The sequence below is a fragment of the Lygodium microphyllum genome, chromosome 29 (genome assembly GCF_053477565.2).
Source record: "Lygodium microphyllum isolate KBCC chromosome 29, Lygodium_microphyllum_v1.1.10, whole genome shotgun sequence".
Lineage (NCBI taxonomy): Eukaryota > Viridiplantae > Streptophyta > Polypodiopsida > Schizaeales > Lygodiaceae > Lygodium > Lygodium microphyllum.
In genome coordinates, this window is record NC_141163.1 from 62,419,751 (window position 1) to 62,441,007 (window position 21,257).

The 21,257-nt window shown below is 40.5% G+C and overlaps 1 protein-coding gene across 3 annotated transcripts in view; it reads left to right on the forward strand.

Annotated features, from left to right (window-relative positions):
- The window catches only part of LOC148010701 (phosphatidylinositol 4-phosphate 5-kinase 9-like), a 186,820-nt gene that overhangs the window by 17,419 nt on the left and 148,144 nt on the right, over positions 1-21,257 (forward strand). For all 3 annotated transcript variants that reach the window (XM_087671278.1, XM_087671279.1, XM_087671276.1), the window contains exon 2: positions 13,704-15,529. In XM_087671278.1, the coding sequence (XP_087527404.1) occupies positions 14,268-15,529 (1,262 nt within the window). In that variant the 5' untranslated portion in view covers positions 13,704-14,267. The remainder of the gene's footprint in view (positions 1-13,703; positions 15,530-21,257) is intronic.

Genomic DNA, 21,257 nt, shown 5'->3' on the forward strand with positions numbered 1-21,257 from the left:
TAAAAATCAATGCCCTCCTTTTGTGTATAGCCCTTAGCCACAAGTTTGGCTTTGTATTTGGGTTTGCCATCCACACATTTGATTTTATAGACCCATTTGTTAGGAACGGCTTTTCTATCCTTGGGCAATGTAAACTAAATCCCAAGTATCATTTTGATACAGTGACTTCATTTCTTCATGCATAGCTAGCTCCCACTTTTTGTTTAACTCACATGATAAAGCCTCTTTATACGTAAGAGTCTCACCTTCATCTGTGAGCAAAATGCAGTCCAAAGGAGGATCAAATCTTTCTATAGGTATTCCGACATGTGTAGACCTTCTTACCCAATGATCTATGTTATCAGGTAATGGATCCACATCCAAGGGAATTTCAATGACCTCATTGTTTGGCTGCTGAACTGCATGTTCAGGTTGTTGTAATACAATTTCAGGTTGTTCATATTCAGCATGCTGATTTTGATGCTCAAGCTGATGTTCAACATCCCCTAGCTGTCCATTTTCATTGGTTGAATAATGATACGCTGATTGTCATAATTAGCATCAAAAGGAGCTGAATTTTCAGTGGGTAATGGCTATTCAAGTAACTGATCATGCTGAAATTTAACTTTCTTTTTGTCTGAGTCATTAGATGTGACATTTTTAAGCAGCTTTGACTCATTGAATACCACATCCCGGCTGCGTAGCACCTTTTTCATGCTTGGAACCCAAACTTGATAGCCCATTTCACCTTCATCTCCATAACCCATGAAGATGCCTCTATGAGATTTCATGTCAAGTTTCGTTATGCTATCAACAGGTACATGTATATAACATTCGCAGCCAAAGACTCTTAAGTGGTCATATGAAGCAGGTTTGCTAGACCAAACCTCTTCAGGGATGCCACTTTCAAGTGCACGATGTGAAGATCGGTTGCAAATATGCATCGCAGTTTTAAGTGCCTCTCCCCAAAATGATTACAAGAGATTAGCTGTGGATAGCATACACCCAATCTTCTCACATAACGTGCGATTCATTCGCTCAGTCACACCATTAGATGGTGGATTGTAAGGAGCTGTAAGCTCTCGTTTAATCCCATTGTCATACAAAAATTATTGGATTCTCTAGACACATACTCTCCCCCATTATTTGTTCTTATGCATTTTAACTTTAAGCCTTTTTGAGCATTAACCAATGCATAAAACCTTTTAAATGCATCCGATGCCTCACTTTTCTTCTTAAGCAAATAGACTCATAGCTTCCTAGAATGGTCATCAATAAAAGATACAAAATAAGGGAAACCACTATGAGTTTTTATTAGCATGGTGCAAACATCAGAATGGACTAAATCCAAGATACATGCCTTCCTAGAGGCTCTATGAGAGTAGGGACTCTTTACATGTTTACCAAAAACACAATCATCACAAAAGTCAAGCTTTGAGCTTTTCACATCAACTTTTCCAAGTGAAGAGAGTGCTTGCAAACCCTTTTGGCTCATATGTCCAAGATGCTTGTGCCATAACTCCATGTGTGACTGTACTTCAGTAACTGCAACAAACTTTCCAGGAAGTGTCTTGCAGTAGAGATAATACAGAGTCCCCTTTTTACCACCTCTAGTGACTAGTATAGATCCTTTCTGTATTTTCCACATACCAGCACCAAAAGTAGTGAAGTAACTTTTGCTATCTAGCTCACCGCTGCCAACAATCCACGATTGTGACAAACCATCATAAGCTGACAACAAAGCATCTATCACATCTGTTTTAGTGATATACATGTCCTCCACTGTCATAGCAAGTGGATCTGAAAATGCAACCAGCAAATCAGCATCTTTATCATCTTCTATATCAATAACAACACTAGATACCACATTTACTTTTTCTATCTCTTTAGGGGTAGAGCTGCCATCCTTGTCATTCTTTTTGCCTTTTGCATTAGCTTGCTTTTTATGTTCTTGTTCCTTTTTAAAGTACTTGCAATCGGGATTTTTATGCCCTTTGCGACCACATTGATAACAAGTTACATCTTGCTGTTTTTTCTTGCTTTTTCTGCAATTTTTGTTTTTATTTGCAGCATTATACATTTTTTTAGTTCCTCCTCTTACATTGTAGGCTGATCCATTGTTTTCCCCACTTGCCTTGCATCTAATCTCTTCATTTAGAATAGAACCGCGCATACCATCAAATGTCAAGTTGGGGTTATTGCTCAATGACACAACCAATGCTTTCCATGAATCGAGCAAGGTCGTGAGCAAGAAGATAGCCCTCAATTTAGGATCAAAAGCTGGTAAACTTGCATCCTGTAACTGACTCAAAATACCAGTGAAAGCATTCAAATGCTCTGAGGCAAACCTGGACTCATCAAGCTTCAAGTTGACCAACTTCCGCATGAGATGTACCCGATTGACAGGAGTTGTATTCTCATAAGTAGCCTTGAGTTTCTCCCAAACTACATAGGCAGTATCAAGCCCCTTTATATCAAACAAGATATCATCTGTGATGGCCATTTTAATGTAAGTAATAACCTTTTTATTCATTTTAGCCCAATCCGCATTTGACAAAGCAACAGGCTTATGTTCTTCTAAAGCATCATCACAATCCTTTAGAAAGAGTATACCCTGTATATGATCTTTCCAAAGATCAAAACCATTTCCGTTAAATTTACGAATCTCAAAGAGATTCTTTGTGTTAGATGTAGATGCACCGCCAATAATCTTCAACAATACACAACTGCAATAAAGGGCTGAATGCTTTCAGCCAATAGCAAGATTTCTGAATTGTAATAGCAAGTACAGACTCTTGTACTTCCAAGGTGTCCAAGACGTAGGTGTTTAGCTGCAAATTTCAGTCTCAAGTACTGATTACAGCATATGCACGAATCAAATCAGATACATTTGCATTAAGGATAACTTCCACTTCAGTAATACATCACTAGAATTCCCAAATGCAATGACCTAAATGTTGTATTTACCACTGTTTCACTGCATAATGAGTATTCAGCTATACATGTACCAAGAGAAGCTGCTCTTTTTCAACATTTGAAGCATTCAGTACTTAAAAGACTCCCACTCAGCAGTGAATCTGCTGCAAATTTCATTGTCCAGTCTCAAAACAACTCAAAAATACATCACCAATGTGAAAAGCCTCAAAATTTCTACTGTGAATTTGCTCCAATTGCATATATACATATTCCCGAGCATCAAGTACGGGCTAATGTTGCAGAAATTTCACGATTTCTGCAAAAGCCTCAAATTTCGGGGTCCAAGAGTGCACAATTTCTAAGAAATTGGCTCAACCAAGCAAAAGTTTCACTTGCATTTGAGAATCTCCAAAATTTTAGAGGCCTATGCACTCAATGTTTGCAATTTATGGTTTAGAAGTCATTGGAATATATGTCAGACACCAAATTTGAGAAAAGCCCTAAATTTTAAGAGGGAACTTGCACAGATTTGGACTCTGTACTTGCTCATGTGAACATTTAGAAGAGGGGGGAATAAATCAGATTGGAAAAGTTTTTGATTTCAATTTAAAAAAAAACAGAGCGTTGACCTGCTCCTCGTCCGTGTGGGTGGATGACGTCTGTTGTCCGTGTAGCCCGCCGACACCCTGTCTCCATCACGCGTGAGCCTTCCATCGTGTCACACGCCTCTAGTCCCGTTGCACAGGAGTCGTCTCTAGTCTCGTCAGTCAATCCGTCTATGCCCGTTACGCCTGCACCCGACCAGTTGCCTGGTCCATTACGTGTGCACCGTTCGACTGTTGACGCTTGTCACGTTAGCTGCACCTGACCAATCACCCGACCAGTTAGTTGCTTGTCGTCTACTTCTCAATGGCTTGATAGAGCGATTGCTTGCTTGCGTGAGCCATTGGCTCTGATACCAGTTTGCAAAGTCGAAGCGGAAGCAGATAGAGAAAGAGAGCTGAGAGCAGGCACATTAATCGAGGAGTTCAATGAATCAGAGCTGAACAATGTTTGACAGTGATAGAGTGAGAGTGAGTCGTCCGATAGGTGTGTACCCTTGTGGTACATACAAAGAATAAAAGAATGTATTTATACTCAGGGTATGGTACACTTATACTCGTTAGGGTGGGTTCACATGTGTGAAGTAATATATACACGGGAGAGCGCGTAAAGAGATTTTACACCCAACAGAAACTTAGGAAGCAATCCCTGCATCAACTCAACATTGGTTGTGGCATTGCAGACTCTCCATTGACGAATATAGTCAGGGTGAGCTAGTCGAGGGTCCGACATAGGATCCAGACCAACGACGAGGTCCCAAAGACCCTAAGACTCAAGCACTTGTTGCATGAAATTTAACCAAGTGGTAAAATTTGACACGTTAAAATGAGTCTTATTCATGAAGGCATTTTTGGTTGTTGTAATAGAAGTGGTAGTGCTAGGTGATGGATAATGGGGAAAAGTGTGATGTGGGTAGGATGGGGGGAGTGGAGTACACTTGGGAATGAGCCCTAGAGTGCCCACCAGGCATATGGTGAGTGTGCAAGGTGGATCCATAGGTAGGGATGTGTTGACTAGGCATGGGCATGGTAGCTGCATGAGGAACCCAAGGAGGTGGGATGGGAACATGTGGAGCAGAAGATGGGAATCCCTGCGTAGGTGTAACCCAAGAAGAGTGTGAAGACGCACCATAAACTGAGGATGGAACCCTTGCGTTTGAGTAGTCATGTGAGATGTGAATTTGGGGGGTAGTGAGGGGGATGCTCATCACAGTCGTCCTAGGTGCTATGGGCGTGCTCATTTGCAAAGAGGTGAGAGGCACTGTGTTAAAGGGTGACATTCTCGCTAACGAAGTACCAAGGTACAAAGAGGTAGAGAATGGGGTAGAGAAAGTGCTAGGAGTGGAGATGGAAGATCCAATCCCTAGTGTGTGTGATGCGGATGTGGAGTGTAACCCAAGGTTTTGGAAAGATGATGAGAGGTGATCAAGGTGTGATGTAGAAGAGGGTGGGATGGGAGGGAATTGACAAGTGTGTGTTACATGGTCAAATGAAACAAAAGTTGTAGATGTACTTGAATTATGTCTGCTTTGAGATCCCCCTCTATTACAGTTCACATATGCAAAGCCATTCGGATCCTGTACCTTAAAAGAAGAAACATGCGAGGGTTTTGATTTATGCAACTCAAAAGGATTGTATAAACTTGACACTCGACTTAGTTGAGATGATGAAGATGGATCGCCAGACGTTCCGAATGCCATATATCCTCCATGATCAGAGAGGTAGCCAGCCTCACTAACCAGTCCGAATGTGTTAGTAAAATTGGTAGGAGAGGCATAAACATCACCATACTTGTTGCGATAGTACTTCTCCAAGTCCACCTTTGTCATGTGGGTGAAATCTGGAATAGGAGTAGAAAAAGAAGGTGATGGTGAAGGTGGGGTGCCATCCTCCTCACTGAGTCCATAATGCCATCTTAGGGCCTCCAGTAATGGAGAAGCCTGATAGGACATCATAGGAATTGGAGAAGAAGGTGTATGTGACATTGTGATTCGGTTACGAGTCGTATTGTGTGCCTTGCGCAAAACCAAGCTCTCCACAATATCCGTAGGATATTCTTTATAAGAGCATTGGCTATGATACTATGTGAAGAAAACTGTTAGGGTTTGTACTGAGGAAACACAAAGTATACGACCACGACAAAAACACAAAGAGACAGACATAGACACAAAAAGCAAAACTCAAACCCTAAACACAAAACACAAAACTCAAACACAGAAACTCAAATACAAACAGAAGAAGGGAGAGAAGCACACGACTTTGACGTGAATGAATATTGCAAATGAATGAAAGATTGAAAAGATACTCAAGGGCAGAGCAAAATGTCGGAGAGTGACGTCCATTGGAGACGAATCCCAAGTCAGTGACCACCAGTCAGAGTGAGGGATCTGCAAAACAATGATGCCAGAGGGGCCTCGAGACCAAATGTAAGTGGAAGCTGTGGAGATGGAAGGTGGCCCCCAGATGAGTGTGAATGCAAACTGTGGATGTTGCCTGGATGAGGAGGAGCACCAACACCTGTCGCTTGGAGGAAGAGACACCAAAACGCAAGCAGCTGGAGTGTGTAGGAACTGTCGCATGACTGGTTTGGAACCAAACACAAGCTGCAAAAGGTGATGAAGATGCTAGGGATGGTTGGAAGATGCCAAACGCAGCCTGGAGGAAGGTGCCAAACAGTGGGCGGCAACCTGGAGGAAGATGTTAGGGCATTGCAAGGGCTGATGGAGAGGTGGCAGCAGTGTCAAAGGCTGGACAGCCATGTAGAGGTACACTGATGGCTGAAATATGCACTCAAGGGCGTGAAACTTGCATAGATTGCAATGAGGCTGAATGGGGGTAGCCTATCTATTTATAGATGCTGAAGGGTGCCCCAAAGAATTAGGGTTTTTAGGGGATCACTGAAACTCTCTCGGACCGCTCCCTTTTTTAGGGTTTTTCATTAAATTAAGTGTGTTTTGGGGTTGTTTAAGAATGCTAATCAGCTGAAAAGCATGTTTTAGCTCAAGAGATGGCACTATCTAACACAAAAGAGCCAATGTATTGGAGTTCGTCGAAGAAGGTGGCTTGTAAAGGACTTAAGATAACAGGGGTGATGTAACAGAGTATGGGCCACATTTCTTAACACTAGGGAGCACTCATGGCTGGCTATATATAGTGTTTTGTCATGTTGGCCAGGATTGGGTGCCCTCACTTTTTTGAACGTTAGAAGACGTATTGGCACAATAGACAACTTGATGTTTGTTATAAGTTCACCATGTGGTTGTGCATCAGGAAACACTAGAGATAGGCATCCATAGAGAAGCATGCCAATTTAAGACTTACATGCTCCCCATGTCTGTATGCTTCCCATATAAGTTTACGCGCCAATTTGTGACTCACATCCAATTGACTGAAATTTAATGCTGCCTTGCCTATATGCTTCCCATATAAGTTCACACACCAATTTGAGATTCACACCCGATTGGCTGAAATATAATGCTGCCCTCCTGTGAATGGTTGATTGATCGTAGCTCACCATCAATAGGCCCACCTACAGTTGCTTGCCCTTGTGTTCCCCCAGAATTGTTTTCACCTACATGTAGACAGCCTACAAGGGCTATCACATGCCTCCAATGGCCTTTTAAGCAATATGTCTCTCTTCTCTTCTCGTAACCTTCACAATACTGGAATGAGGTTCCACTAGTCTTTAATAGCCTTTTCCTCACTTGCATGGGCAAGTTTCGCCAAGTGGTAGCTTTCTAAATTCATTTTTCACCAATTTTCATTGCGTACAAAAGAGGGGGCATTTTCTTGCCACCTTTCACAACTGCAAATGGAGCTTTGCTACTAGTGAAACTATGCACTATGTGATTGTATGCCAACTCTACCAAAGGTAAATACTACTCCCACTGTGACTTATGCTGAGATACATAGCATCTGAAGAGATCAAGTATCATAGAATTTGCCTCTTTTAACTCAACATCTGCTTGTAGATGGAAGGAAAAATAAAATTTCATTTGGTACCTATATTTTCAAATAGGCCCCTCAAAACAAACTAGTCATTTGAGGGTCTCGATCATTGATGATCAACTCTAGTATGCTATGATACTTAAATACGTAAGTGTGCTATATGATTAACCTTTGTCTTTTTCCTCACCCCGAAATGAAATGGGCTTGCTTACTAAACTTGCAAATAATGGTCTATATCCCATTATTCCCTGTAGGTGTCCTAGAAAGCTCAAGGATAAAGTCCATAGCAATGCTCTTCCAAGGCCTACTTGGAGTAAGCAAGGCTGTAATAAACCCAACATATTTTGTCTAATACTTCACTTTTTGACATGCAATTCATGTCTTGACAAACCGCTCAACATCGTGTCTCAATGAGAGCCAATAAAAAAAAAAGCTCTGCTCCTTTTAAGTGTAGCATCAATCCCTCTATGCCTTGTATAAGGAGAAGCACGACTCTGAGTGATCACTTTAGGCCTCAATTGCTTTGTGATACATAGTTGTCCATGCATCATGAGAAAACCATCTCTAAGCATAAAGTGCTCATGCCTTTGGCTATTGCAAAGCTAATCATATACACTCACAAAATCCAAATCAATAGCATATTGATTCTTCATGGCATCCAATTCAATATGATATACCATAATGGCTACTGGAATTTGAGGCTTACGTGACAATCCATCGGCCACCACATTCTTTTTCCCATCTATGTGCACAATCTGAAAGTGAAACATAGATAAGAAGTTGGCTCATCTCATGTGCTTCATAGACAACTTAGTTTGAGTTTAGAAATAGTGCAATGTATGATGGTCCATTGGACTATAAAATCAGCCCCTAAAAGATGGTGTTTTCATGTCGAAAGTACATGAATCATAGCTAGCAATTCAATCTCATAAACTTTCAAATTCCTTTCTGTACCATGGAGAACACAACTCTCATATGCCACAACTTGGCCATCATGCATTAGAACAGTCCCTATGCTATTTTGACATGCATCACATTGAACAACAAATGACTTCCTTAGATCAAGCAACACAAGCATAGGATCTGAAGTCATCTTTTCCTTTAGCCCTTTAGTTTCTCAAATGCTGAAATTGCTACTATTGTCCATATAAAAGACACATTCTTCTTCTGCAAAGTACATAGTGGAGATGCAATTTTAGCAAAATTGCATATATACTTCCTATAATAGGAGTATAGACTCAAGAAACTACGAATTCTCATGCACATTCTTCAAAGCTGGTCATGAGCATATTGCCTTGACCTTTGCAGGGTCCATAGGAATGTCATCAGTTGTTGACATAATGTGCCCCAAAAAGTGAATCTCATGCAAGAAAAAATCACTCTTCTTGTAATTTATAATCAGCTTGTGCTTACACAACTCATTGAACACAATGTCCACATGCTTTCTATGCTCTACCTCATCCTTTGAGGAGACAATCATATCATCAAAGAAAGTGTCCACAAATCCCCTATGCGGTCTGAAGATGCGGTTAAATGTGGTAGGAGTATTCATAAGTCCAAAAGGCATGACAATAAGCTTATACAACCCAAAGATGTCTTGAAACTTATCTTAGACACATCTTCTAGTGTAATGCAAATGTGATGATGCTCACTTTTCAAAGCAATACGACTGAATATGGTTGCCCCTTGCAATCTATCCATAACATCATTGATTCGAGGGAAACTGATTCTTTATTGTGATTTTATTCAAAGCATGATAGTTAATGCATGTATGCCATGATCCATCCTTTTTGTGAACCAAAAGCATTGGAGAGCAAAAGAGTGATGAGCTGGGCTAAATTGGCCCTTTTTTCAACAGCTCATTCACTTACTCATTATCACCTATTGCTAGGCTGCACTTACCTTGTAAGGAGGCTTATTAGGAGGGCTACTTCCAAGGATAAGATCCATATTATAATCTTTTGGTCTTGAAGGACCTGCTTCTTGGTCAAGAACTACATTTTCTCCTTGTTGTCCATGTTGTAAGCCTATTTCAAATTTAGGCATTGCATTTTTCCCTTCATTATGTGCATTCTCAGTTGTCAACCAGGCAACTATTGTTGATCACTCCACTATTGTCATACGGCTTGCTATTAGATCCGATTGTTTGAGTTGTGTTTGTTGGTGTCTAACACCTTTTAAGGATGCCGTGTGTGTTTTGGGATCCGTTTAGGAGTACGACACACTCTTTAGTTTAGTGTTTGGGCCTTAGTCCTTGAGACAGGAGAGTTCGAGGTTTAGTATTCATTCCTTGCATGGTTTGTTTGTTGCATGAGCATTGTATATCCAATATTTATTCACTTCTTTCATTCACTGTGTTCATTGTCTCTAAGTTACCCTAACCCTAACTATGTTCAGTGTTGAGTTTGTGCAGTGTTGAGTTTGTGCTTTGTCGTACGATTGTCCTGTGTTTTTGTGTTCAGAGCATTTCTTACCAAGAGAGACCGATATGAATACACACGAGAGAAAAGATTGCACTTATCTGAAAATGGAAGCTGAATACAATCTAGATGATCAATCCTTGCATATTTTTAGAGTGTGATGGGTGCCAAGTGGTTTTAACCTTTCTAACATCATGAGTTCATTCAGTTGAAGGTGGCGTAGCTTTATGTTAGGATGTCCATTAGTTTTTGGTCCCCATGGTTTTTGGATAGTATGGTAAGAGAGTGTATGAGGGGAAAATTTTCCATAAGGCCACCTCCTTCTAAATTATTTGTTAGGTCTTGCAATTTGTTGATGTGACAATCGTGCAAGACATGTCACTTCATGCATGAGGATATACATTTGGAATAAAACAATAGAGAGGGGGGAGGGGGAGATGTACACCAAGGTGCTATTGAGGGCATTGGATCAGGCTGATGATGGAGGAATCATGTAGGATGGACGGAGAGAGTGCTGGAATCTGCAAAAAGCAGGACTGCTATGTAACGGCAACCCTAGGATGTGGCTGCTGCATTAAGGCAGCTGCAATTAATGCAGCCAACCTGAAAAATCAGGTTGCCCAGCACCAAACCAGCCTTGGACTGTGTGAATAGGACCTGGTTCCACTGATATTGGAATGCAGTGGAACTAGTTCTGTTTTTGGTAGTGTGAACATGCAAAACCACACTAAAAACTGAAATGTACTGAAATGCTAGGGCTGGTCCAATAGTCGGAGTACAACATTGACAAGGTTCTGCTGAAGCCAGCCTTTCTCCTCGGATAGGGTGGTAAATAACCTGATTAAACACTATTTACAGCAATTACCAAATTCACAAAACTGAAATGCACACTTTACCATATAATCTTGGACATTGGACACCTTGTTGCCCCCAAAACTGGCGCCCTTTCGGTATTTATTTAACTTGATTGAAGGAGAAGTTAATGTACAATGGGATTCTCCCAATCCCTTTCAGTATTCCAACTTCCCTTGCTGTTCAAAATGACGAGCAAGTCTTTAATCTGATTTGCCCCTTGATTCGGGCAATCAATTGGCCTTCATCCGCTTTGATGGAGATGGAAAATGCCCCAAATTCAATTATTTGCTGGTCCCTCGACTTGAATAGGCTAAAAACAGCTTCAGCCTTGTTGAATCCAAGTCTTGGAGTTTCCAATTTCTAGCATGCTTCCAGAGGCTGCTGCTAAACCCTAATATTTGCTGCAGATTAGGGTTTACAGTAGAGAAATTTGAAATTTCTCAGCCTTTGGTGATCTCAATGCTGGAATCTTTGGAGCAAGGCTGTAGAAAGGTTGGGAGATGAGAGAGAATGCTGAGGAGAGAGAACATTTAGACTTTCTTCGCGAAGAATTGAAGAAAATTTGTCATTTACTATTGTTGCCCTGTCTCAACAGCTTGTAGATGCAAAGAAGTGAAGAAAATCAAACATTTATTGCTGCTGCCTTGTCTCAACAGCCTGTAGATGTTGTCACATGCTGTTGATTGGTCTTCTCCTGCCTGTGGTTGCCTCAAAAGGTCCTCCAATGGCTGCAAATCCGACTAGCAACATCTCCTCCCTCTCTCTTGCAGGCTGAATACACTAAAAATGCTTTTCTCCAGCCTCTAAAGACGTTTTTCAGTCTTGCATGGGCATTTTTGACAAGTGGTAGCCTTCGCAAATGGTTCTCTCAGCATTATCCATAATTAAATATTAATTTTCAGTCTTTAAATACTGAAAATGAATTTAATAATTATTTCCGTGCCCTGAAAAATAATCTGACTGGTCAATAATTAAATTGGCTAGGAAACTTCCATTCCCGAGTGTCTCTGTGTCATCTTTGACCATTAGATTCGTGTTAGGTACCATTAAACGGCACTTCTCTAGTATCACCAACTGACACTTATGGCCAAATGAATGACCTAGGCCAACAATTGGCACTTGATACCACCAAGTACATGTGCAACATAACAACAACTTTTACCTTTGACATCTTGTGATTACTCTAATCCCAATTATACCTCACATGTGCAGTACATCATTGACAAGGTTCTGCAACTCCCAGGTCATGAAGGACACATTGACATGAGACATGTCTTTTAGTGCATCATAGAACTCACTTTCCATCCATCCCACCCAATTCACTCATTGATTCTGTTGCACACATCTATGCATGCACCTTTGACACATCTCACTACATTGGAGGGAAAACATCCTTAGACACACATCCCTGTCAGTTATTATGCACCTCTATGTGTGAATAGACTTTACTATGTGTAAGAGTATGTGTTTAGGTGTGAATAAATTTTACACCCTGTATCATTTAATGAAGGTCAAATTTTTAGGTGCATCTCTTAGCCTATATATTGAGGTTTGAAGCATTGTACTTTCAACTTACTTATCATTAGTCTATCTATTCAACTTTACGTACTTGCAAGAGTCCTCTTTGGTTCTCCCCCCCCCGCGCCGCGCCGCGCCCCCCTCCCCCCGCCCCCCCCAAAACTCATCCTTTCTTCTTCCATGGAATTCTATTCATCTAAGCTGCTGGTCCTTACTTGTAAGCTCCACCACCCAACAATGGTATCTGAACAGTCTCTGTTGTTGTTACCTGTGTGCCACTATCGCCTCTTTGAGCAGTGCTGCTGCTTCCAGAGAATGCCGCCCTTTTGTTGTCACTCTGCGTGCAAAATTCGCGTTGCCACCTAGTCCAGCAGCAACATTTAGTGTTGCTCATGCCTTGCTGCAACTGTGCACACTAGAAGAAGAAGAAGAAGAAGATGTTGAGCTGTTTGCTCCTATCATGCTGGTTGTCTCCTGTGATGAGTGCTGATAGTCCTGCCAACCACACATGCCACTTGTCTCATTGCCAGCTTGTCACCAGAATGACAAATTGTGCCTGTTGATACAAGCTCCAAAGGCTCTACAAAAACGTCCTTTATAGCTACAAAATCTTGACATTCTCCTCATTTTCATCCAAGTAAACAATTATGTCATCTGCAAACTCTACATCCAAAAGCTCCTCAAACTTTGGGATGGTTAGTCTAATGCCACAGATACCTGTAGATCTATCCCTTAGAAAATAGCTATATCTGTTACCTTTGAAATGATTGATGAGAATCTGGCAGCCTCTTCCATGCAATGGCCTCTGCCCTCTCCTCCTCAATCCTTCCCTCCCCTCAGGCGATCTCACAAGATCAGCAAGGCTTATGGACTTGAGAGACACGAGATCTTGTGCAGCAGCATGATGGAGGAGAAAACTTGATCTGTGAGACACGTGATTCCACCTGTTCTTCCATGTTCGTGACTGAGAATCAAACTGTGTTTAGCTAGCTTGTTTATTACAGATTATTGTTGATGGATATTTGTTAATGGATTGCTGTTTATGACAGACTATTGTTTATGACAGACCACCTAGCAGTTGCTGGCGGCCAACTGCTAGTGGTCTGTGCCATTACTCACTCACACAGATGTTCTCATCTTCGATCGATAAAACTACTAATCTTTGGTGCTACCACATTCTATATGACAGATCAGCAGCTGTCTACGAGAAGATTTGCCATGTTGAGGGCCTGTTAATAGAATGGGTGATTTACTCTGGAACGTGCCAGTGCATGCATGTGTACTATATTAGACTCACTTTCTGTATCCGATCTTTGAAGCTACCTGCTTTAACTTTAACTATACTAATGTTTTGCGTGACTGTGAAATGCTATTTACTTTTGTTCAATGATTGGGGAAACATGTGAAGCACAGTATTTTTTTCTAGGTACTTTAAAGCATCCATCTTTGATATCCTCTTTTGCAGGCAATGGACATTACTCTATGAAGGACTGATGGAGTTATGAAAGTTAGAACTACCACTAGAGCTTGCAACAAATAATATCCACTTGCAGCTTGAAACAACATCTTTTTAGGAATGGCCAATCAAAGCATGAAAGTTAGAACCACGCCTTGGAGCTTGCAACAAATTGTATCCACTTGCAGCTTGAAACAACTTTTATCAGGTCCACAGTTACAAGAAATCTGCAAATAATAGGTCTGAACAGTATAAGGATGCCAGGTTGCTATGTGGTTTTGCTGAAGGACAGGGTAAGGTGCAAAGAAGCTGTTGTTAATAGGCCAATTTGCATGCTGGACTTTGGTTGGGCCTAAATCTAAGGAACTATATATATTTATATCCAAAATAGAGCAGAGAAAGTAACTCCTCAGTATGAGTGCAGGCTTTTACTTAATGCTGGAAAATTCTCAGTGGTAGCTTTAATTACAGTCGAAGGCTGCTAAAGTTTGCAAAAAGAAAGTCAAAAAAGAGAGAGAGAGGACTATGGAGTGTGAGGATCTCTTTGCTGGAACATGAAATCAGATTCTCTGCATGTCTGACTTTGAAGGTCCCGCTACTTTTGAGAATGATGCCTTGGTGGACATTTCAGACACTGGAGGGGGACGCCCCACTACTTTGGGAACTTTTAGGGTTCAGGTTTCAGAGATTTGCACTTCATCTGATGATAAAATGGATAAGTCCTTTTTGGGTGACTCTAATAGCTGCAAAGAAAACAGAATGTCTAATGGTGACATATATGTTGGACCATGGAAATCAGGGCTTCCTGATGGCTTGGGAAAGTATCTCTGGTTGGATGGATGCATGTATGAGGGCGATTGGGTCAGTGGTAAGGCAACAGGAAGAGGGAAAATCTCATGGCCTTCAGGGGCAACATATGAGGGGGAGTTCTCTGGTGGATTTATACAAGGAGTAGGAACATTAACAGGAGTAGGTAACACAACATATAAAGGAAGTTGGGTCATGAATGTGGTGCATGGACTTGGTCGAAAGTGGTATTCAAATGGGGACATATATGAAGGGTTATGGAAGCAAGGGGTGCAAGATGGTCCTGGGAGGTACACTTGGAGAAACGGGGATGTATATTTTGGGGACTGGAAAAAAGGTCTTATTAGTGGGTATGGGTCTTTAACATGGGCAAACAAGGACTCATATCATGGACAATGGCTGAATGGCTTAAAGCATGGACAGGGGACCTATGTATGGGCAGATGGTAGCTGTTACATTGGCACCTGGAGCATGGGACTGAAGGACGGAAAAGGAATATTCTATCCTCCTGGTATGAGACCTTCTAGACACCTTAGCTTCAGCTCATATGGTGGCCACAGGCCACGTGAAGAGATCGAGAATTATGAGCCAGTATCAACTGGAGAGAATCAGCTTTTACCATTTTCACACAATACTAGATGGAAATCACTTGAGAGAACTGCTCTGTATCCTCTGAAAAAGTCAGAATCTATGCCTTCACATCATTCAGTACTTCAAAGGCGCTGGAGTTTAGAGGGTCCAGTTGAAGGATTGCACTTGGGCACGGGTGTAAAAAATAGAGTAGAACAAGGACACTCTGCTGGTATTGATGCTCAAGTGGAAGGAAACACACTTCCCATTTTGGAGAGAGAGTATGCACAGGGCGTTTTACTCAGTGAGCTTGTCAAAGATAGCTTGGATTTCACAACACTCAGAAGTGCTCTACGTTGGCAGCAAACTGAGCCCATGGATTTTAAGAGACTAGGAGAAACTATCATAAAGGGGCACAGAAGCTATGACCTTATGCTGAACTTACAGCTCGGTATTAGGTCTCTATCCACTATTCTGGCCTAAATTTATTTTGGGTCTAGTTTAAAATTTTATGGTTTTGCAGATTCCAAGCTTGATTTCTTAGTGCAAGAGATGTCTTCCTATATTGTGAATTTTTTTGTAGCATTCTGCATCATTGAAGTAACCTTGCATTTGAATAGGCAGCATGTGTGTACCTTTCTTGCATTTGGTGCTCACATCAGAAACTTCAAGTGAGGTAACTTAATTTTGATCAGTCAGTTGCTGAAGCAAGTCAATACAGGTCTAAAACAAATGCTGTGCCTACAAACACAATAGACACAAATAAAAGCACAAAGAGCTCTTCTTTATCCTGTGGGGGTTTACTAATAGAATCTCTTTTCTCTGAAAAAAAAAAGAGCAGGACAAACTCAAAAACAAGGAAAACTTACATCATTACACTCACTGTAAGACAAAATAAAAAGAATGGAAAGACAGAAAGAAAAAGTAGAGAGATTGCTCAATACAACCAAAAATCAAGTTTGGGAGTGGGGGACATTGGCAAAAGTTGTATACAAGCATGGTTGTCTTTGTATGTTGTATGGACCATTTTGTTTTGTATGGTTCATACTATACTGTACAGCATGTATCCATACCAGTTCCAAGCCTCTCTCACTCTCTCTCTCCCAACTACAAAAACGAATACATAATTCCAAGCCTCTCTCTCTCTGTGAAGCAGCTAGGGACCGCATCATAGCTGAGATCATGTGTAGATCTTGAGATCAGCTATAGCCCATAGTCTCCACCACACTTTTGTACATGGTTCTATCAGATCTGGTTCTCCTTTCCTTTCCTTTTCTTTTCTATCAATGGAACAACACTACACATGGTTTAACCCTAGAATAGTCCCATCGTATAGTTATTCTCAGTATTGTTTCATAGGCCGCCCACTTATTTGTAATGTTATCTTTACCTTACTGATGAGATGACATTAGACATGGATGTACTCAGGATTTTGTCTCATAGGCCACATTGGCCTTATGTAGATGTTAATATATCTTTCTTTCTTTCTTTCTTTCTCTCAACTTCCAAGCCTCTTTTTTTTATGATAGGTAGTTGTATTAATTATGAACAAAATACAAGATCACATGATTGGAAGATGGGGGGATAACTCTAGGCCATCGTGCAGAAACTCAACTTTCTTTTACAAGCAACATGTGAAAGGAACACCGAGTACAAAAATCAAGACATGTTCATTGAAGAGACTACTCGATGCCAAGGTACTAAATCCTCTGCGGACAAAGTATCGGCATGTTGAATAAGATCAAGCTACCATTGAAGAAGTTCTTTAAGCTTGGCCACATAATTTTGTATGCCTAAGGGAGTATAAAAAAGGAATGCATTGTGCATGACCCAGATATGCCAGCAGCCCTAGAATCTGAGAAAGTGAAATAGAATCTCCATGTGAGGTTGCAGCAGACCATGATGCTTAGGCTTACCAAAGACCCAATCAAAAGGATGCATCCTGGTGCCACCATAGCATGCCAAATGTTAGAAAGAAGAAGCCAAATTTTCTGGTCAAAAGGATGAGATAAATTAGTGATAGGAAGGTTCCATTGCAATAGTATAGAAGGAATAGTTGCCATTGAAAATACCCCGGTGATGAAGAGCCGAAGCAAGGGAAGACCGTCCAAGCCTCTCTCTCTCTCTCTCTCTCTCTCTCTCTCTCTCTCAGATGACTATCTTGACAACTAGCAGTAAAGGGTAAGAAGAACTGTTGGTTTTCATAGATGACTATCTGGATGAGCCTACATGGCCTGGATATTGACTGCCTTCTTTTGACTATAGCCTTGAATGCCCTACACGTTCTCTCAGCTGATCAGAGCTGAACCAGGTGATCAGAGCTAATATCTTGAGGATTGAGACAGTGAGGATATGGATCCGCCCACCATTTCCTCTAGGATCGAGGATGGAGTTCTACTAGAGGCACTTCTTGTGTCTCTTTGATGATGGATGCATATTTGGCCAGCATATATAGATACCCATCTCTCCCACAATATACAGGCCGCTATCGGACAGATTCATACCTCCTTTGATAGGCTACAAATGGAGATAGGTAGATGGACAAGTACTCCAACAGAGGATAGGACTTGCTAGCTTTGTGGTTGAGAGCTTGAGACAGAGGAGCACTACATATGCATATGTAGTATACTATGACATACGAAGATGGTACTATTAGCCTCTCTCGTGATGGCTTTGGGCCTCTTCATCATGTCATGGAGTATGAGGACTAGAGATGCCTAGGTCTCTTTCTCTTGGAGCTCTAGAGGCATTGCATAACACTATTGTGAGACAGGAGGCCAGCTCATTCTAGAGATTGGTTCTACTCTAGCACAACTCCATCGTACAATTATTCTCACCATTGTTTCATGGGCAGCTTAGTTAGTTTAATGTTATCTCCACCTTGCTGATGAGATGACATTAGATATGGATGTACTTTGGATTTTGTCTCATAGGCCACATTGGCCTTATGTAGACATTAATCTCTCTCTCTCTCTCTCTATCTTTCTTTCTCAACACATTAGTAGAGCAGCCCTGGACCACATCCTAGTTGGGATCATGTGTTGACCTTAAGGTATGGAGAGGAGCTATTATAGCTAGATATTCTACATAAAGTTTTAGACATTGAGATCTTTATGTTTTGGATGATAGACTATACTAGGATGTATTTTTCTTTGACTTTTCATGATGAGATGACATTGGCCTCATTTGTACTTTGATTTTGTCTCATAGGGCACATTGGCCTTTTGCCGACATTAATCTCTCTCTCTCTCTTTCTCTCTCTCTCAGCCTCTCTCTCCATCCACTTTACACTTCACTTTTTTTTGTATGATATACAATGTATGATGTATCCACTTCTATATGTCTACTTGTAATGTGTTGTGCATAAGGTTTTGTCTTGTTATCTCATGTATTCATCTTATAAACTCTAGTGGCATTGCTATTTTGGTTGTAAACATGTGTTCTATCATTTGTAGTCCAAAATAATCAAATATTTTTTGTTTCCGTACTAATATCGTACTATTCTTTACCAAAATTTAAGGTACCAATCAGTACCATATTTTATTGTACCGCATTGTATCATGTACCTTCGTACTTGACAACTGTAATTACAAGTTATGCTGGATACGTACTAGTGAGTACGTATTGACAATCTTAGTCTTAGGCATTAATGGGTCCTTAGAAATGACTTGTGGTGTCATTTGGGCTAGGAAAAATCAAACATTTAATACCTAGACTCTAAGTTAGTGAAAGTCAGAAAGGTTTTCAACTTCAAAGGGCTTAGCACATTAAATGTGGATTGGTAGAGGCCAATTTATGGGCAGAGACATAGGATTTTTAATTTCCACAATTATTAATTGGTGGAAATCAAGTTTAGAGGTTGAGTCTTGCATTAGAATGTGTGCCACTTGTGAGGAAGAGCGATAACTTGCCATGCAAGCTTGTTGGGGCTGGATGAGACCTTGTGGAGGGCATTCTGCTATAAGTGCTGGCTGCCAAGGGGGGTTTCCAGCCATTAGGAAGAGGATTTTCTGCTGATGTCATGGTCTCGTGTTCATGATCTTGCAGGTTTCAGTGAGAGACTTGTGCTTAGGGCTTTTGGATATATTGTTTGGGCGTTTTTGTACACTTGACCTACTTATCATAGGGATGAGCTTTGAGGATGATCACATAGCCAATTTGGAAGTGGGTGAGTCTCTTGTTGTGGTAGCTTGGTGTGTTTGGCCAGCTTTTGTAACCAACCTTTTGTATATCAACTGTTACCAAGAGATATTGGCTCAATGATTTAAATTAATTTGATGCTCATTTACTTTAAAAGGTGATTTATATTATTTGTGTGTTTCAAAATATGGTAAAATGTACATTTTTCTATTTCAAAATATCGTAAAATGGCCAATGGCCAGAGAGCCCTAGAATTATACTTGGGTCATCATTGATGAGATGCTCGAGAGAAATTACAGTTTAGTTGGGCAGTTAGATTGACTAGAAAGCCAAGATGGCTAAGACTTTTGTTCTCAAGTAGTCATATTGACTAGAAGCCCCTATAATGTGTGGTTTCAAAAAGTGAAACTAGATGCTCATGATCAAAGAAACAAACCATGAATTAATGAATCTTTGCAATTAAGCTCTTTAGAATAGGAGTTACTATTTTTTGAAGTTATTCAAATGGAAATTTTATTCATGTCAAAGGATCTAGAATTTCACAAGGAACAATTTTGTCTTCAACTGCTATCTCAAATTCTTAGCTATTTGAGAGATTTTTAGAGTAGAAGGGTTTAGAAGCTTCTTTCTCTAGAAAAGTGATATGTGGCATTTAGAATAGGACGTGTTATTTTGAAGAAACAAGTGTCTCTACACTTGTCATTTGTAGCCTCTACTTTCCACTTTTGAGCACCCAACCCCCACACCTATATATTAGAGGTCACTCTTTTCATTTCGAATAAGCTCTCATGTTGAAATTTCAGCCACATGCTTTGTTCTCTCCTATCTATCACTTATCCAAGAAGCACTTTCTACTTAGTTTGATCTAGACTAAGCATTAAAGAGGAAAATTAGGTTGTTGCTAGCAGCATATAGATATTAGGGTTTTCAAAGATCTAATTTTCAGAATTCTAGCAAATCAACCCCTTGTATATGTTCAGGCATTAAAGAGGAAAATCAGGTTGTTGCCCATAGTATATAGATATTAGGGTTTCAAAACTCTAATTTTCAGAATTGTAGCAAATCAGCCCCTTGTATATGGTTCAGGCACTTGGTGCTTGTGGTTTATTTTAATAAATTCTTATAAAGAGGGAGGGACCGGTTTTCCTCTCAACATGGTGTCAACTCTTTTATTTCTCTCTTTCTTTTTCTCTCTATCATTTAATTTTCATGGTGATAATTGATCAAGTTGATTAAGTTCAAAGTATTCTCATTCTCACATTTTTTTCTCCGTTTACAGTGGTATCAGAGCAAGGACTTTTTTCTTGTAAGACTTTTTTGGTCGACAAGATCTTTGGGTCCAACTTTCTCACCATGTCAAGAGGCAAAAAGGAGAATTTTGATAAGCAACCAGAAGATTCTCAATACTCTATATCTGTATGCTTCTCTCATTATGAAGAAGATACAAAGATAGAAGAAGCTGGAAACGGATCCAGAAATTCAAGCTTTGATGGAGAGAAGGTCTAAAGCACTAGCTGAAGCAAAGGTCTTTGAAGATTTCCTTACCGAGAAGGCTCTTGAGATAGATGGTATTACGTCTGCAAAGGCCTACCTCAGCATGAAAGGTATCAATGTTATTGATGCAACTAAGTCTATGAAAGGTAATACATTAGCTATCATTCGAGGATCTACCCAAGTAGTGACTTCAAAGTCTCAGTATACATAAGTTGTGCCCTCTTGTTCCAAGAATCCCTCCATGGAGAAGGGCAAGGTGAAAGTCAAAGAATCGGCTATTTTCATGGTGGTTAAATCTCCAAAGATGCTTTTGGCAAATGAAAACAATGCTAATAGAGACTCCAAGCTTGGAGGGAAGAGTGTTAAGTTTGACATTTTCTATGGTAAGAGAGATTCTTAAAAAGCTATCTTTTACTCAACAATTCGATGCTGCTTTTGTTGGTGAAGATTATATAGAAAAATCAAAGATTAGGATGGTTAAAATGCATTTGAAGGATGTTGCTTTAAATTGGTGGTGCGAAGTTTTTCAAGAGGGAAAGGAATCTAAGTCTT